The sequence below is a fragment of the Pseudopodoces humilis genome, chromosome 2, assembly GCF_049639895.1.
Source record: "Pseudopodoces humilis isolate 2021_Gansu_Grassland_sample_001 chromosome 2, ASM4963989v1, whole genome shotgun sequence".
Classification (NCBI taxonomy): domain Eukaryota; kingdom Metazoa; phylum Chordata; class Aves; order Passeriformes; family Paridae; genus Pseudopodoces; species Pseudopodoces humilis.
This window is the reverse complement of record NC_142201.1, coordinates 105,238,379-105,257,240: the sequence shown is the minus strand read 5'-3', so window position 1 is coordinate 105,257,240 and position 18,862 is coordinate 105,238,379. Positions and strand designations below refer to the sequence as shown.

Sequence of the window (18,862 nt, the reverse complement as noted above, 5' to 3'; positions counted from 1 at the left end):
TTTTTGAGGTTTTTTGAGGACATAGGATGAATTTGAAGCAAAATTAAAATTGCAGCTAATGAATGCAGCTGTGAAAATATCATTTTAGGCACTGATCTAAGGTGAGGAGAAACTGACAAAAGCAGCTGATAAAAGCTAAGGAGACCTCCCTTCCTGTCATATTTTTGTGGTGACAAACAAGATGCAGGACAAGTACTACTCCACAATGTTATTCCAAAGGAGATGTAACAGTGGATGCAACTAAAAAAAAAAAAAAAATAGAATAAAAAAAAAATCATCTGTCTCTAGAGAAAGTATGAAAGAAATAGTGAAAATTATAAAATAAAATCTTTGATTTAGCTCCCACTGTAGGCGTGTACACATGTTTCTATGTACCAGCTCAGCTTCCTCTCTCTGATAATATCACTCTGTAAGCTGGGACTGTGATATAAATTAAGCCACTTGTCTGACACCACTGCAGTTATTAAATAGATCACATTGAAAAATAACATTTTTAAAACCCTTTTCTCATTTCCCTTGCTGCTGGCTTGTGGAGAACACCTTGCCTGCTTCTTGACAGGTCAATTATTCCAGTGCTCAGCTTCTTCTTACAGATATGAAAGAACCCAAATCGCTGCTCATCTTTTCCAGACGCAGCCAAACAGAATTCCATTTGTTACTTTCACAAGGCCAAAGAGGCAGGAGATGGATGGATACTGAACTGTGACAAATGTCTGATCTAGAGGAAAAGTCTAACTGCAGCAAAATTGATTTTTAAAGGTAGGCCTCAGAAGTAACATTGCATGTAAAATCCAATCCAGCAGAAAGTTGCCACTACCTTTTGGTTGTTCTTTGCCTTTACCAGGGATATTTGCTTTGATTTTGCAAAAAAAACTTCCAACACTAGTATCACTTTCGCAAATTATTTTCTAAAATTAGTATTGCTGACATTTTTTAAAAGTCAAGGCTAAAAAAAGCTCATTTTTGAAATGGAATCACAGTCAACACAGACTTAAATAGACTGCCATCTCCCTTCAGTGGAAGAGGAGCAAACCACTGTCATTAGACACTTAGTTGATACTATTTTTGAAATACATGAACACCGATATAACTACAAAGATAATATGAGGAATTAAAGGAAATATCTGTAGAACTGCATCTACTGAATGTCTTAATTTTCTCATGGAAGTACTTAATTTTATTACCCAAGGAAGAGGAATAATTTTTTACAGGAGCTGACATTTTCCTGGTGATAATATTACAATATTTTTTTGAGAGGAGATGCTTGTAAACAGACTCTTTTAAGGTTATATTAATCTACAAAGCAGATCCTAGGCTATGACTTATACATATCTGCAGGCAGGAATATTTTTTTAAATCTTCACTATGTGGAAAGCTTTTCCACATGAACAAAGTGTCCTTTAAGGTAGGAAATTACCTGACAGGCTCTGCTGGGAGCTAAGGCTTATAAATGAGAATGTCATTCTTCAAGTATTTAATAGAAATAGACAGGAGGTATAAGACCTTCTTTTTTTTTCTGTAGTTCATATTTTACCTTTAGGAAGAGGCAGTTAGATTAACTAAATAAACACAAAAAACAACTGAAATTTGACTAGAGGAAAATATGCTAGTGAGAGGACAAAATCCCACATTTTAATCCCAGAGAAGAAAATTCACCTGTAGAAATCTTTTTAAAATTTTCTTTTTTATTAAAAAAAAAAGTTTGTTCAGAGTGCTGCAAACATATTTCTCACCAGCTCGTTTAGTTTGAAGAAAGATCTGGGGACCATAAAATCCCAAATTCCAAATTACACTTGAAAACTGCCTTCCTGCACACTCTTCTACATGTTGCAGGACACTGAATTTCCTCCTCCATGAAGTGCAAAGCGCAACCACGTTATCTTCAGTTTTACTTACATGTTGGGTAATAATCATAACAAATCAAAGAGGAAAGTGAGTAATAAGCAAGTCTGTTCTAGAATTAAAGAGTACTTGGCAATCAGCACTAAATTAAACCTCAGGAGACTACTGTAAATGATTAAGATGCACTTTCAGTAGGAAAGAAAGAGTGCACTCAAAACCCATTGAAACCATATGAACATTTTAAAACTTCACCAATATTTCTTTTTCTTGCTTAAAAAAAAGTAAAATTAAAAAAAAATCAGTGACACAGAGAGAAGATGAACCTTTACTGTTAGGACCATCCTACTTTTACAGGAGAGATTCTCCATGCAAAGACTGCATTAGATAGGTAAAAAAAAAGGTGGTTTTCTAAAAGCAAATGATTAAAATTACTGACATCTCACCCCAGTGTCTTTACTTTTCAACAAAAAAACCCAGCAGCCCTGGAGTGCACATGCTTTAGCACAGCTATATACGATATATGGATATAAAAGCTCGAGCATTTCAGAAGTATAAACTCTTCACTCTGAATCCTGACTCTTTCAGTGAGGCTTGAAAGGTGCTCAGGGGAATCCTCTGCAGCACGGAACAGGGCAGTTTTATGAACACTGTGCTAACAGAAACTGTGAAGTGGTGTGCCCTTGAGACTGGAGTTTCTCCAGACTAGTTAAATATATGTCCTTCACTACTCCTCGTTTCCCAGCCAACTGCTCATCTACATTATTACCCATTCAGAAAGATGTGCTTAGTATCAAACACTCATTTGTGAGAGCTTGCATTTATTTTATTTTCAAAGTGCAGACCAAAGTCTTTTATTGCAGCAGCAGTGGTTACAAAAGAAGGGCTGCAGTGCACACTTTTTGGAAGACCAAAAGCCACCTGTACCTTAGAAGGATGTATCAGCTAGAAGAATGTAAGACCAGTACAGTGCTTTCTCAGGGGAGATTTACGGCACAAGGCTGAATATTATATCAAATTTTAATGTCACCTTGGTGTGTAACAAACAGAAATCACGTGGAAGAAAGAGATGAACACATGCACACACAGAATCACCTCCAGTGTCAGCTATGAAAACTCTTTGCTTTCCTGCCCCTTTTACCAACCTTCCTCTGTGGTACGAGCAGACTTGGATTCACTGTCCATCCCTTGGAATTCATTGAAGTAAGGGCGGACCTTAATTTCATAAGTGACCCCCTTTTTCAGGCTGACGAGGACGGCGCTGCGCTCGGTGGGGACTTTGACCTCCAGGTTCTGCCACACAGCCGGAGCAGGCAGGCCGGAGGTTTGGCGATACAGGACCCGGTAGCCCTGGATAAACTGGGACTGCCGGTCGACCTAGAAATGACAATAAATAATACATCAGTAAACATATTAAAATAAACAAAAAAAGCAACAAAAAAAACCTCAATGTGTAAAAAGAAAACAAAAGAGTTGCCTAGAATAATTTTGCTCTCATCAAAATGAGAAAATTCACAGTTATGATGCTGAATTTAATAATCTAACTACCTTCTTGTAAGTCACTGTTGATTAATTGTCTAGAAAGAGCATTTGTCTCACATTACTGGTTGCAGAATATTTCTTTCTGTTTTGCTTCCTCCAGCTCTATGTATCATGACAAATACCACCTTAAATCATAAAACAAGGCCCCCACCCCTGCAATAAATCATGAAAAGAAAACTTTGGCATAAGGCTTGCTGCATGTAAACTTACTAAGCACATCTTGGCTACTGATGTGCCGAAACAGGAGAAGAAAAGAAAAACAAATTCTTTTCAGAAAAGGGCAAGTCTTTGAAGATAGCCTGCATGCTTACAATTAGTCCATTACTTGGCTCACAGCTCATGAAATGCACAGCAAATTAAAATAAACATAAGACAGATGCAGAAAAAACAATTTCCAAAGACATATGCTGTTTCTTCTGTTCACAGCCTGAGCAGCCCCTTTGCATCCTGGGGCTGTGATGCTCTCAGGCCATCAGATGGAGATGGAATGTTGGTTTTGGTTTATATTTTATTTGTTGCTAGGCAAGCAGAATTCAAGATTGCACTATGGAAGTTTAACAATTTTATCCTATAAATAGGATTTTTATTTGAAGAAAACCTTTATATGTATTTTATCTAGGAGAGGTTGCATGCATCTATTTATCTTCAAAAAAAATACCTGAAAAACAAGTCATTATGATTCTTGCACAAATTTTTCTTGGAAAAAAAAAAAAACCAACCCAAAAAACCAAAACTGATCTAATTGCTAAAAGTAAACTAAACCCAGCTGCTTCTCTAGCTGCTAAATCAGGAGCAAGGAAAGTGTAGCACAAATAACAAGACTATACAGCTGGCTGTTTGGTAATTCTGTGTTATAACTAAGACTCAACAAGTAGGATATTTCTTATGTTCTTGTCAATTTGCCTGCTCAAAGATATTCCAGAATTAGAGAAACATTTGTTTGACTTCTCTTAAGAATAAATGAATTAAAGGCTGCAAACACAAACCACAGTCCATTATGCTCCTCCTATAATCTTGTTACTCTTATTGAGGCATTCAGAGGGGACACAGATTCTTAGACATTAAAAAACAAGGCAAGCAAGAAGAAAGCTTTATTTATGAAAGCAAGGCAGAAATGTCTTTCATCAAAACTGTCACTGTTAAAAACCTTGCAACATATGTTACAACAACATTAAGCCTGCATTTTATAAACTTCTCTGCATTCACTTTAACTGAATTTATGCACTGAAAGAGGGATATAACTCACAATAATAGCTTGTTAATACCGAAAGAATCAAGCTGTGTTTTTAAGAAGAACATTAAGCAGCTGTTTCCAGATGAAGGGAGTCTGTAAATCAGAGTAAACTGTTTTTATCCATGTTTGACTTTGATTAACTAAATGTTTTATGGATATAAAGACTTTATGAACCTCACGTTTACTACAAAATTCAGCAAAAATAATGCTTTCATCCACTTTGTAACACAGATTGTAAACCTAAATTACAATACAAGCTTATGATATTTAATAATCAAACACTGATTTTGATTCTTGATTTACTTCTGAGTTAGAAGCCACACTGAAAGATGGCATAACTTTGTTAGAACTTTCCATTTTGTCTTTGCTCTATTTTTAAGCTCTACTGACTGCTGCCTAGTGGAGAAAACTGAAAATTCAGAATTGACTTGATTGAACAGCAGCATTGTGTTGTTACAACATAATTTTGTACTGAATGGTACAAACACAAACCTAGCCCCCAAATCACTGTGAAGAGTGGGACCTCAAGATAATATAAAAAAATCCAAATTTTCAGTCCCTCATATTTTTGCATCTGCTTCCATACAAATTTTCCTCCAAGACTTCTAAGATCTTCACTTGAAAGACTAAACAATAGAAGGAATATGAAAGCAGAATGCAGTAGTACCACAAGGCTATCACATTTACAGGTGCTATAAACTAGCTTGATTTGGGGCTCACTTGAGTTTCACAGGGCTTTCAATTAGTAGCTTGATTACAGCACTGCAGAATGATCTGCCCAAATATCAGATTATTGACAGGGATTTCATCATTCAGAATCTGGGAGGGTACTGACAAAAGAAAATATTAAGAGCATTTTTAATGTTTTCTATAAACATTCAGTCACATTCAATATCAAGGAGAGGATATGAAGCTGTCCCTCATACCCAATCAAAGCTAGTTTGAACAGGGCTTTCTGTAAGGTCAAAATGTGGGGAAACTACTCAGAGGGCACTTACTGAGAAAGGTGGATTTTTTTGCTTTGTTCAGAGTTTTCAAACTAATAAAAAGATTACCCTTGGATAATTACATGGATTAACAGAAAATATTTGTGAGGGGTAGGACAGGTGTATTTCACATATACAAACATGCACATGTGCATACATATGAGTATGTCTATCTACAGTTGCCCACACGGTCAAATATAATACAAAGTGACTGTGACTTCACAATTTTCTCCATTTCTGGGGTAATGATGTGTCAAGCCACGAGCAGACTACTAAAAATATCCTTATATGCTTAGCATTAAAGGCATTAATTCAGCTATGCAGCTCCAAGTTTGGCACCCATTCACACATAGGCAGAGCTGCAGAAACATGCACTCTGGCTTGATGAAAGGATAAAGAATGTAAATGGTTGCTACTTCCTTACACAAATTACACAGCATTATTTCAGCAATTGCAGGAATTCTCTGTGTTGAATACTGGGATAAGAGGATATTTCTAGTCCGTGATATCAACTCAAAAGATCTGCAACAAATGCAAAAAAACCCCATGTACTTGCTCTCTCAAAGGACATGGCAGAACATGCAGATGCTTCTCTAAAAGGCAGGAGAGAGCAGTTCCTGGGTAGGTGGTGCTCAGCACTGACATAATGCGATCTACAAGCAGATTTGGTCCTGTGTGCTCCTTCTCACCCCCTTTCACAAGGAGCCCATAGTGCAGGAGGCACCTACAAAGCCATTTCTGCAGAACAGGAAGCTCATTTTCCCTGCACATGCCACAGCTGAATACAAGATGGGTTCAATGGCTATTAGGTTGTTAAAACGATGGCAAGAAACTCATAATGAAGCTTATGCTGCAGATAAAAGCTCCTTTCAGGCAAACCTGCTAATCTTCACCCTAAATACATTTTGCAATATGCTCTGTAGCATGCAAATTTCTATCCAAAAATATCCTAAGAAATCCTCTGCTCTCACTGCAGTTCTCCAGCTGGGCAGAGTAGCTTGCATGCTGTGCTGAGCTCCCTAGCATGGACTCGCAGGAGTCTCTGGAAATTCAAACTACACTAGCATTTATGTATCCTACAGGAACAAGGCAAATGGGGATGATAATCTGGAAGACTGTCTAAAGAACTTGACTCCTGAAGCTCCCAGTGAAGTACATTCATTTAAAATCTACATCAAATTAAAAACCAGAGGTAAATAAATTATCCTTCTGCCTGGTAGCTTCCTAGAAGGCAGTCAGGATTTCCTTCCAAGCAGCAATAATTTTGGCATGTTGAAGAACTGATTTTTTTATTCCTGCTTGTGCCACAGGGCTTCTTTATAGTGCCGGGGAACATTTCATACTTGGTCACTAATGAAACTTTCAGTTTAATGCCCACTGAGGCTAGAAGTGCTGACCCAGAGTTGAGGTCAGCTAAAAAAGCTCTTGGAGAACAGAATATACTCTTGCAATATGAAATGTTTTAATGAAAGTAAAAATAAATCATGTCCAGGGCTTAAAATTAGCCATTTGATAACAGTGGGCATATCTGTCTCCACAAGTCTCATCAGCAATAACTATCTCTGCACCTCACCTCTCTATGTATAAAGTTAGGATAATGACACATTTTTATCATTGTGATGTTAAATTCAGTATTATTTGAGAAGCACACAAATGTTACAGTTGAGAGCATGACAGATAAGCAAGCATGTGATACAAAATAATAATTTTTTATTCAATGCAAGGTTTCAATGGTATGAATTTAATAAGACCTGGCACCACACAGAGAATAAAGAAGATAAAAAGAAATGTTTAATAGCTCCATGAAGAAGAGATCCTCTATGTGACCAGATAATTACAGCTATATTTTAATATGTATACACAAGAGGAATAAATTTAAGTGGCAATAAAAACCTAACTTTTGACATTCCTCTTCTTATTTTTTAACACTGACATTGTAAACCTGACCTTCTTTTTAAAGTATGTGTGTATATGTATGTGCATATTTTAAAATTGCAACACTGCCACAGGGAAAGATTTCCAAAAATTTAAACTCAAATTAGAAAAAAATAAAGAGAAAGCAAAACCAAAACAATCCCATAAAGGATAGAAGAAAGTGGTGTTAATTTACTGAGAGTCAGGATGCCAGAATGTCAGTAACCAAGGACATTCCTTGGCATTCACCCTTTGAACTGCATAAAGCCAACACAAAGGGACTTGTGACTCTCATGGCACTTCTGTCCTTTTGTATGATACACTATCTATCCATTTTATGTTAATAGTGTGGACTTTATTCTCTGGATGGAGTGGGTTTTTTTCCTAGAGACTATGGTTAATTAATTGGTTTTGTTCTGGTTGCTGGATAGTTTCCAATTAGCTGCTTCAGAGATCCTTCTTTGTGTCTTTCTTCCCCTGGGCAATTCCAAAATGCCTCTACAGAGGTCTCTGTGCTTGTCAGGTGGCACAGGGTCACTGCTTTGAGGGATCTTCCCAGTGAGCTGGTATTCATAGCATTTTCAACAATTTGTCTTTACAGTACCATTTCTTCACTCATTGTTCAGTAGTGGCACCAGGAAATTCTTTTAGAGGAATATATATAGCACACACATATGCATGCACAAATGCATATACATGCACACACATATAAATAAAATTAATATATATATAATATTATATAATATAATATAAATACTTAAAATATAATTACATTGGTTACATGGTATAAAACTGAATTCTGTTTATATTGGAGCTTCCTTTTGTAGTACATGCTAAAGCAAGGCCCAGCCTATGAATCTGTGTTTCTGATAGATGTCACACCCAAAAGAGGACTTGAAGGAGTACCACATGGATGTGATCCAGGTTTACAATTACTCTCTGCTAACATCCCAAGTTTCTACTATTGATCCATCTGCTTGGGCAAAAGGGTTTGCCACAAAGGTTAGTCAGCTTGTTCTGGAGGAATTGTACCTGAAACATTCAGCATTTTAAGAAAGCCAAGCTGCATGTTGACATCATTGATGGCAAAATGCAGTGACATATGCTCTAAATAATTTTCCATGAAAGACAAATTTTTGGGTTTCTCTATTTATTCTAATCTGTACCCTGACCACTGAAATCTGTCAGAACAAGGATGGTGCATAAGCCTCCGTAATAATGGCCGAGTTGTGCAGAAACAACAGTAATCCTTATAATACACAATCTATCATCACACTTCTTATCTCCTCTTGTGTAATCCCCTGCACACATTAAGCTCTTTGCAATATGACATGTAGAAGAAAAACCCTGAGTATTGTGAATGCCCCCTTAGCAGAATTCATCCTATAGAATACAACTGTTTTGATGTTGTGCAGGGCAGTTTTTCTCTCTCTTCCACTCGTGGTTCTTCTTCCTCTGGGCAGATGCCCCAAGAGCAAAGCACTCTTTTCTGGTGTGCAGAGCCCTGGGAATTCTCTCCTACTCTTACAAATCCTTTCCATCAAGCCTCAGGAAGGGAAACAGAGCAATTTGAAAACTAAACACTATATTAGAAATTCTACCCAGTAGTTTGACCCCTTAAATAGAAATGTTAAGCACTGCCCAAAAGACTCTGGTGTTCTCTAATGAAAGGATATCCACTCATTGTGGGTAAGGCTTGTGCTGCAAAACCAGATGATACACAGTGTGTCAGGCACTAGCACCACATGCTTCTGACTTCACTGCAAGTGCTCTGTAGGAGAGATATTTTTGATTTTTGGGTCACTAAATAATAGGGTATTGTCAGAGGTCACTAAGACTTGAAGCAGAAAGTACTTTTTCATACAGCAATTTCTTGTTGATATTTCACTTTATTTTTTGACATGCAGCATAATGAATCCACAGATCAATTATCCTTTGAGCATACACATTTTTATAACTTTTTCCTAGTCAGACAGCTAACTTGCTTCAAGCAGAAGACTGAAGATATTCAACCTGCCTGACCTGAAAAGAAAATGACCATATACATATACATACACACACACACACTGCTGTATGTTAGATTGTCAGAGCACTCACATTTCTTTGGAATCTTTTCTGGAGGGTAAAACTCTGAAGGGATAAATAGGTAAAATAGGCAGACTGAAAGTACTGTTAGGGTAACAACAGCAGAAGCTTTACCGTCCAGGTGACTTGCACTGTCGTGGGTGTCAGCACAACAGGATTATGCAGCCGTACAATGACATCTCCCAGCTCTTTCTGGACTTGCCTGTGATCCACACCTTGTGCTGGGGGGCTGATATCTGCCAGGAACATATAGGAAAGCATCACATTAATGAGTAGAGCTGTATATGACATCAATAAAATTTGCTGAGTAGCCTAATGACCTGACTTGAACATCTTTTATAGCACTGTTTAAAAAAAGAATACAACACTAAGGTTGAAACACAAACAAATATCAAATAATGCAAACAAACCATCCACCTCTAGCCACTTAGGAAATCATGAAATATTAATATGTTTAAAGGAGTATTCTGACAAGATAGCAAAGTTTTCTCAGCTCTGGTAAAGAATGAGAGAGATGCAATGCTCACTAGTTCCAAAGTATTCAGATAATAATAATGCTGCACAGATGTCTGGAACCAAACTGGTTAGCATAATTGAAGAAAATAAACAGTGTTTTTTTTATTTTGCTAGAGCACACATGACATTAAGTCATTATATGTTTCCAAACTTCCACTAGGCTTCCTCTGCCCACATGCCATGCACACAAGAAACCAAATACTAAAAATAGCATTTTCCCCTGCAAAGCACATTTTCCCTTAACAGACATAGCTAATGAAATCTAGTGCAAACATGAAAACAAAAAGATTTAATTTAGGAAGCCAAACTAATTCTCATCTAGTAAAAGGCCAACAAAAACAATCTACCACAAAAATTTTCTTTTCAAGATTATGTGCCCTTCAAAGTGTGTGGGGGAATTGTTTCTTCTAGTCAAAATCTGATTATAGAGATATTCAAAACAGGACTGATAAATTATGGTCATGCCTGTCTAGGCATCTCTGAATTCTGCTTGATTTTCCCTGAGGATTTAATAGTCAAAGACAGTTCCTCATTTTTTGGATCAACATCATGTCCTTTTGAAAAAGATATATACATAAGTGTTTCTTCCTTTTCTGATGGACTTAGATATGGGAATAGGAATCATATGATTTCTTTTTATCTTCTAAATGCTATTTAAAAGAAATAATAGTTTTCTTAAGAATGAAACCTTTAAATATAACATTAATCATATATCTCCAGATATTGAAAGTTTTTAATGTTCAATAATTCACATTCATAATTCTATATTGTTATGGTTGAGTCACCAATAAACAATATTGCCACAGGCCTCTACTGATCTCCAAATTGAAATGGTTCCATGGATTTCCAAAGGGAATATAATCCAAATATGAGTGTCAGTGAAGGTGGTTATCTTGCAAATTACATTTTTTCAAAACAGCAAAGAAAGAGGGATGTTGTAAAATAAAACTGGGACTCAGACTGGTCTAGAGGATGATCATTTATGCATCTATCCACAAAAAAGCTATGATTCTTGGTACAAAAAATAAGCCTAGAGTTATCCATAGCTACATTTTAGGTTAACTTATGCTGTTATCCAGCCAACAAAGTACCTGTGTATTCCCTCTGAGGAAAGGACATTTCCACAAAGTAGTTTGTATGACCAGCATTCCATCATTTTAATGGCACATATGTCCAGAAGTAACAGCATAACATGGACTAATAACAGTAAAAAGTGAATGCCAAGATGTACACGTGGAATTCAGTTTTCTGGTATGTACACTTGAAAACATGTGTGATGCTCCCAGTGTAATGTCACTTTCACATGTCTAGGAGGCTCCTGGTGGAAAAGCAGCTGATCTATCTCTAAGGGTATGATTAAGTATTGAAATAATAGAATCATGACTCAAGCAAAACTGCTGCCAGAAGCTACATCCTGATCACAATTAAACTGGTTAGGTATTTTCTCTAACGCCTCTTTTATCAGCTTTCAGTGAATATACTATTATTTATAATTATTTAGGTTTCAGGGGTAGGAATATATATAGTTTTTTGGAAGAGTTTTTTTAGTATATGGTTTCATCTACTAATAATCCAGAAAGAAATCAGCTTCTTCATTGGAGTAGTTACTGATTTCTCTGTCCTAATTTCACATAAGTCATATAAGGTAAATCTTTTGAAAGTACCTGATTACCTACTTGCAGTTCACTGGTGAAAATTTGCATGAAATCTTATTATTTGTATTTGCTATACTGAATACTAGGACATTAAATGTTCAGCTATTAAAGCTACCACAGACACCTGTTGCAAATTATTATTATATAGCACTGCTATAGCTACTTCTTTATTTCTCCATGGCCACTGTGAATAGGCTTTCCACTGTGTGTCAGCTTCTTCTGTGAGCCTGAATTGAATTCAGGCATAATTAGAAATCACATCAAAACATTATGTTAATTTTCAATTGATTTTATGATTTAATTCTATTAAACTGCAGGCTTGTAAAGAAGCTATAAATCCTGTACATGTCTCAGTGTGCTTGACTGCTAAACAGCTTCTGGAAATGGAAGCTGCAACACATGCTGTAGCTAATTAAAGGACATGTTTTTACTGAAATCAAATTGCTTGTCAGTATGTCAGATAAAAAGTCTATACTTGACACTCAAATGCCAAACAAAGTTGTTTTTTTTTTTTAGCTAGGTGATAAGTTATGCAGACTAAAAGGCTGTTTCAAGGAAATCATGAGTCACCCTATAATAATGGGAAAATAAGAAAGAAGGAAACTTGTGATACTCCATGGATAGTCAGGCCTTGAAATCCCTGCACAACTCACTCCTCCAGGTTTTGAGAAGGCAGCTCTGTTTTTCCTCTTCCAGACATAATTACTATTTTGAGGGTATAAGTATTCAGACAGATTTATTCAGGACTAGGCTGGGATGAGGGAAGCTGGATGGTTGTGTGATAAAGAAATACCACCCTACTCTTGTCTATCTCTTTCCATCCAGCAAAGGACCCAAACAACTTAAAACACACATGCTGGAGACTGATTTGGGATGTGCTCCCCATGGGCACCTTCAGACCATAGATAGAAGTCTCTGAATAACAATAAACAGAGACAGAGAATTTAATTATAAATTAACTGTGACAGAAGCTATTACTTTGGATTTGAAAAATCATGATTCCAAAGAATTACGAATTTCTGTATTACATGTTTAACATAGAACTACACTCTTGAATAAAGTACTCAAGCAATGTCTGGTCAAAACCAAAAAAAAAACCAAAATCCTGATGTGAAGGGAAATCTGTAGCAGTTATATTCAGTTAGAACTTGATGCAAGGTGAACAGACTTCAGTAGCTGATTCAGTAGTGAAGTAGGATCACAGCTACCAATCCTTTCACCACCCTACAAATAAGGGATATCACTTCATCCTTCTCTCTTTGTTTATGCAATGGATTAATACAAAGAAATCAGAAATGAAGTTATATAAATAGAATACCCATACCTTTCTCAGAAAAACTTCTATATATTCTTAGCATGCAGATGCCTTAATTTTCTGCCTAAATGTTGGCTCAGATTAATCAACACATGTTGTGCATTTCTTTTGATTAAAACTAATTCTAAACACGGTGTCTTGCCTGTTATAAACACTTGTTATCACAGTATATCCCTGCTAATGGAGAGGAAGAAGACATAGAGAGGAAAGATACTGAGGAGAGGAGGGTGTTCAGAGTGCTTGTGTAACTCACATTGCTTTCAATAGAAACTAGGGGCAAATCAAGTCTAAGTGAACTGCAAACCAAAAGGTCTACACTGTACAAAGGATTAAGGACTTAACCTTTCTCTCCTAAGCTCCAGACTGATGCAGCAAACCTGGACTACTTTCAACCTCATTGGTTAAGCTCAATTCATGATTCCTTCAGTGAGTGTGCTAAAGCCAAGCGGCCGGACTGACCTATCTGTCAGCCCACAGTTCCTTCTTTCTGTTTTAGCTCAAGCCCAGCAGCCTGGAAACTGCCCCTTACCTTGGGTTCGGACAGGGTCTGACATGGGGCTGGGGTCGCTCAGGCCCTGGGAGTTGATGGCTCTGACCATGAACAGGTAGATGGTGTTGGGGCGCAGGCCTCTCACAGTGTACAGGGTGCTCTTCACATGGTTGGCCACCGTCTGCCAGCTGTTGCTCACAGACTGACTGCAACCAGAACAGAGTGGAAGATTATAAACTGAGACAAGAGAAAAATAAAGATGTGAAAGGACCTATTTTGTAACCCTGGATCGACTCTAAGGGCAGCAAAAAGTATTAAAAGCAGGATGAAATTAAAAATATTTGTTTCAGTTAGTTCATCGAGACAGGCTAAAAATCATAATGCAGCTGTCGAAAGTATTTCTCTTTGCAATAAAAGCAAAAATTTTTGCTATTTCTCTAAAATACCTGCAAAAGGAAAGTGGAGAAAGCTGTAAAGTAAATTTGAATGATAAACAGGCTACTCTTGAACAAAAGCCTTAGAAAGGAAAGTTCTCTTGAAAGAATAATTTTCTATACTGTTAAGTAAACTATGTCAATAAACTGTCATTGGAAGAAAAGCATTCTCCTTGAACTAAATTCACACTCAAAGTTTAAAAAATAAATTTTGAAAACATGCTTTGAAATGGAGGAAAGTATATGAATATTTTTTTCTGTCACTACATTTTCAATTCAACATTATTATAATTAGATTGCAATCCACCATATGAAAAGATTTCAAATGTGATTGTTAAAACAGCTTTTAATGAAAATGGCTTTTTAAAAAGTTATTGATGGGATGCCACTAAAGCTTAGCTAGGTTGAAACATCAGAAAAGTTTAAAGAGAAAATTTTATTTTACTATGCTTTGTTGTACAGCATTCATAAAAAAAAAAAAAATCTTGAAATATATCAAAAGCAAAAAGTAAATGGAAAGCTACAATGTTTATGCTGTTTGAATCACTTCATTCATACAATGCATAGAGAGTAAGTTCCAGAACAAAACCAACAAACTGCAAATACTGTACTGTTCTTTACATACGTAACTTTTGAGCTAAAATTTGCATGCATATGATTACGAAAAATTCTTGCATGAATTATAACTTAGAGATGAACTTAGAGTATTTGTAATTTTTTTAATATCTGGATCAAGAAACACATTTAGAAGGTGAAGACTTTTAAGCTGAAATGTAGAGATACACATCAGAGCACGGCACATGCTCAAACAAACTTGCTGAATTGGAGCCCAGGAGTTCTTTTGTACCACACAGAACTGCTGCTGTGTGGAGGGGGGCACCTGGATTCTTTGCAGCCTCAGGCTGCAGGATAGAATCCTAAATCATCAATACCAGTCTTTTCAGTTAGAAGTTTTCACCTATCTAAAACATTAAAAATTAGAAATTTTAAGCACTTTGACTCCTTAATTGATACTTCTTTAACAAGAGCAAGAATTAAATTTTGCACAGAGGTTTCAGGATTACCAATTTATTTCCAAATTATCTGTACTGTGATAGCCAAGAACCTGCAGCATTCCCACAGTAGACTCTCACTGATCATCAGTGTTAAGGGAAAAGTGACAAATAATTACCTCATTGTTCTGTTATATTCCTGTTGACCTGAAGAAATAGTTAGATGTCCTCCAATTAATCACTTAGAAAAAAGTGATAAATTATAAAGAATCAATGTAAAGAATATGAATCAATGCCTTCTATGGAGATGAGTCATTTAATGAGCTTATAATAATACGTGTAGAATCCAAAAGAACACCACAAAACCCTGGTACCAGGGTTTAAGCAAAATTAGAAAGAAAGGAGCTTAAAAGTGGTATAATTCACATACCTAAAAGCCTCAATGATATATGCACTAGCTGGTAGGCTTCCAGGGGTCCCTGGCTGCCAGGACAGGGTGACACTGTTCTTAGTAACATCAGTGACCTGAGGTTTGGATGGTGGCCCAGGGAGGTCATTTATATCATAATTTTTACTGACTGTTGCTCCACCGGATTCTGTGAAGGGCAAATACAAAACGATTACTTTTTATCCTTTGTTATATAATTTGATCAAAGCAGAAGATTAAAATGAAAAACATGGCAAACATCTGCAAAATCAGCACAACGGATGTTCTTAATCTATAAAGAAGTCAACAGCTGCATTACTACCATGTGTTTTTGGATGAAGAGCTTCTTTAAGTATATCATGAAAGAAAAAAAAATGCAAAACTCAAAAGGGTGTATATAAATATATTAAAGAAAGAATAACAAAAAGCCCAGCTTGCTGAAATGTACATAAAATACTAAAAATTCCATTGCTGAGAAAGTTCCTGTATCCAAATTGACTGCAGTACTCACAGAGATCACCTTGGACTTTTTTTGCCTAGAGTCAATTGCTGGATAAATCTACATTTTATTAATATTTCTGTTAGAAGAATTAAAGCATACTGCAGTCACTGGACACACACATGAAAATTGTTACGATGTAAATGGGCATTATAAGACAATAGCAATTAAATTCTAGCTGTGTGAAGGAACACAGCCTTCTCACTCAAAAGTTTTCCCTGACAAGCCCAGAAGTTGTAGAACAGATGATTTGACTGAGAGTGCTGTCCTATGGGTTACACCTTCCTCATGTGCCCACATGCTTGGCATTGCTTACCTGTCACCTCCAGCACAGCACTCCAGGACGTCTCCCCACTGGAACTCGTAGCAACGCAAGTGTAAGTCCCTGTATCAGACAGCTGGACATAAAAGGGGCATAAGGGTAGCTTTAATAACCTTTTAGAATCAGCTGAGTTTACTCTTATTTTCTTTTTCTAAATGTTCCTTGCTAAGAAGGACTTAGCCTACATTTTACACCAGACTACAAGGCACCAAACATTTTCAGTCAATCATTTAATGGTGGCTTTCCTTTAGAGAACTTTAATAAGATTATTTGCTTATAATATTTTACTAATTCTAATTTTCATATTGTTAATGGAATCAGTACTGTAAATGCTCCAGAATGGATGCTTTTGACAGAGTCCATGTTTGCATTGGTTAAAACAAATGCAGGTGAAATCAGGTAACAATATAACAGTAATTAATCTCTTAGAGGGTAAAATCACAGCATTCATTATCCCAAGAGGACTCAGAGGCCCCATTTCCAGTGCCAGGAAGGATGTTACATCATCTTAGACTCTTATGAAGTAATGAAGTCATTTCTATATACCCCACATACAAATTCTGCTGAAACTTAACAGTGGTTCTCTCTATACGTGTAGAATCCTCTATACAGACAGTCTCTATACAGAGAGACTATACAGACAGTCCTCTCTATACAGACAGTCCTCCAAGCAATTTTCAAACAGAAGCATTAAATTAGATCCTACACCATGCTTATCTCCCTTCCATTTCACGTGGGATTTTATTTCAGGCTTGCAAGGCCCTTTGGTAGCAAAAAAATTGCATTTGTATAAAATTATTGTGATTCCCTTGCCAGTTCAAATATTTTAAACTTATTTTGGGAAACTGCTTTGAATTAGATTGCCAATATTAATCTCATCTCTGTATAAACTGTCAAATGAGCAAATTTGCCAAGGGTTTTCCTATTTCCTACTTAAATTTAAAATAAAGATTTCTGAGTCAGGAAGAAGTGAAGACTACAGGGATGGATGGAAAATGGTAACTTTACAAAGCACAAAACAGAGCCCTCCTTCCACAATGCATAAAGCATGGTAATCTGGAGGTGGAAGCAGAAAAGGAAAAGTGCTGACTCCAGCGATTAAGAAGAATTTTATTCACCATCACATGACCTGATGGAAAGAGAACTGCATCCAAGAAGCTTTATTGGACTTTAAGGAATTGTAATGGGTTTTCTGTTAAATGCAGATTGGCACTGCAGCATATGTCCTTATATGTCACTCTTCAAGATGAATGTCAAGGCAAAAAAGCAAGATGTTCCTTAGATAACTTGTAGATATGTACTTTAATTGATTTTTAGCTTTGTCATGTACGAATTGTGTTGCTATTTTCCTTCAGATACACTGAGACTGCAGTGTACCATTCTTAGGTGAGGAAGCAACTCATTAATGCCAACTCAATTTTCTGAATGAGCATAACTTGCATTTCAGGAGATGGTTATTTGTGTGAAAAACAAGCAATAATGAAAACCCCTCTGACAATGGCTCAAAGACTCAAAATATAGCAGTACTGCTACTGAAATGAGAGACTCTTGAAAGAAGAGATTTTCCAGAGAAGAGAGCCTTATAGCATTCTGAAGCAGTGTTTTATTTTGCTTCCTTTGAGATTTTATTAAATATATAATTCTTCATTATGTGATAATGGGGAATATTTCTCAAGGCTATGGTTCTCAACTTCATTTGTGTACTACTGTGACAGATGGTGCATGGCATACTCAATGAAGTACGTGGTGTACACAACAGAGTAACTTGCAGAAGGCAAATAACATACAAAGCAAACTGGAAGTACACTGCTTCTTGCAAGCTATGGCAAATTATCTAACTTTCAGGTCGTGGATGGATTAGATACAGATTTAGTGTGTTGATAATTCAATTATTTATACTTTTTTTTGTGCTATGGAAAAAAAATACCAAAAACCAGGGGAGGTGAATAGAAAAATCTTTACTATTCAATAAAATAAGGTTTTGCTTCTTAGTTAATGCAGGTGTCTAATCCTGGTGTGGCACATTTATATAGCAGAAGGGAGTTTTCCATCAGTGTTGGCCTGTCTGAAGGAGTACTGAATGAGTGACATATGTGGGATTTTAGTTGTCTTCCTCAGGGCAACCAAGAGATTGGCTTAACAGAAAAATCTCTATGTTTATGTTACAACTGTGGCCCATGTGACTGTTGAAGGCTCATGAATCATTTGATTGTGCTGTACCAGAAATAGCAGAAAAGGATCAGAGAATGTTTTGTGTTGGAAGGGACCTTAATTATCCTCTCATTCCAACCCCCCTGCCATGGTTGCTCAGAGTTCCTAAACTTTCTGCACCCAAACCAGGTTTCTCAAAGTCCCATCCAAACTGGCCTTGAACTGGGATGGGGAATCCACAAATTCTCTGGGAAACCTGTTCCAGCGCCTCACCACCTTCACAGGGAAGATTTCTTCCTGACATCGAATCTAAATCTATTCTCAGTCAGAAGGCTGAGGACATGTGAGTGGCAGGTATTAATTTATTTTGAACTTGGGGATGTAAACATACTTGGACATTTTTCTGGCCTTTTTTTTCTTTAGAAGTCAGGCTAGTCCTTGTTTAGGCAGACCTGAGAGAA

The 18,862-nt window shown here is 36.7% G+C and overlaps 1 protein-coding gene across 6 annotated transcripts in view; it reads right to left on the bottom strand.

The window, feature by feature from the left end:
• The window catches only part of ROBO2 (roundabout guidance receptor 2), a 417,898-nt gene that overhangs the window by 70,787 nt on the left and 328,249 nt on the right, over positions 1-18,862 (bottom strand). For all 6 annotated transcript variants that reach the window (XM_088051137.1, XM_088051139.1, XM_088051141.1 and 3 more), the window contains 5 exons: positions 16,245-16,326; positions 15,433-15,598; positions 13,616-13,782; positions 9,715-9,836; positions 2,985-3,216 (listed from right to left, as the gene is read on the bottom strand). In XM_088051137.1, the coding sequence (XP_087907263.1) occupies positions 2,985-3,216; positions 9,715-9,836; positions 13,616-13,782; positions 15,433-15,598; positions 16,245-16,326 (769 nt within the window). The remainder of the gene's footprint in view (positions 1-2,984; positions 3,217-9,714; positions 9,837-13,615; positions 13,783-15,432; positions 15,599-16,244; positions 16,327-18,862) is intronic.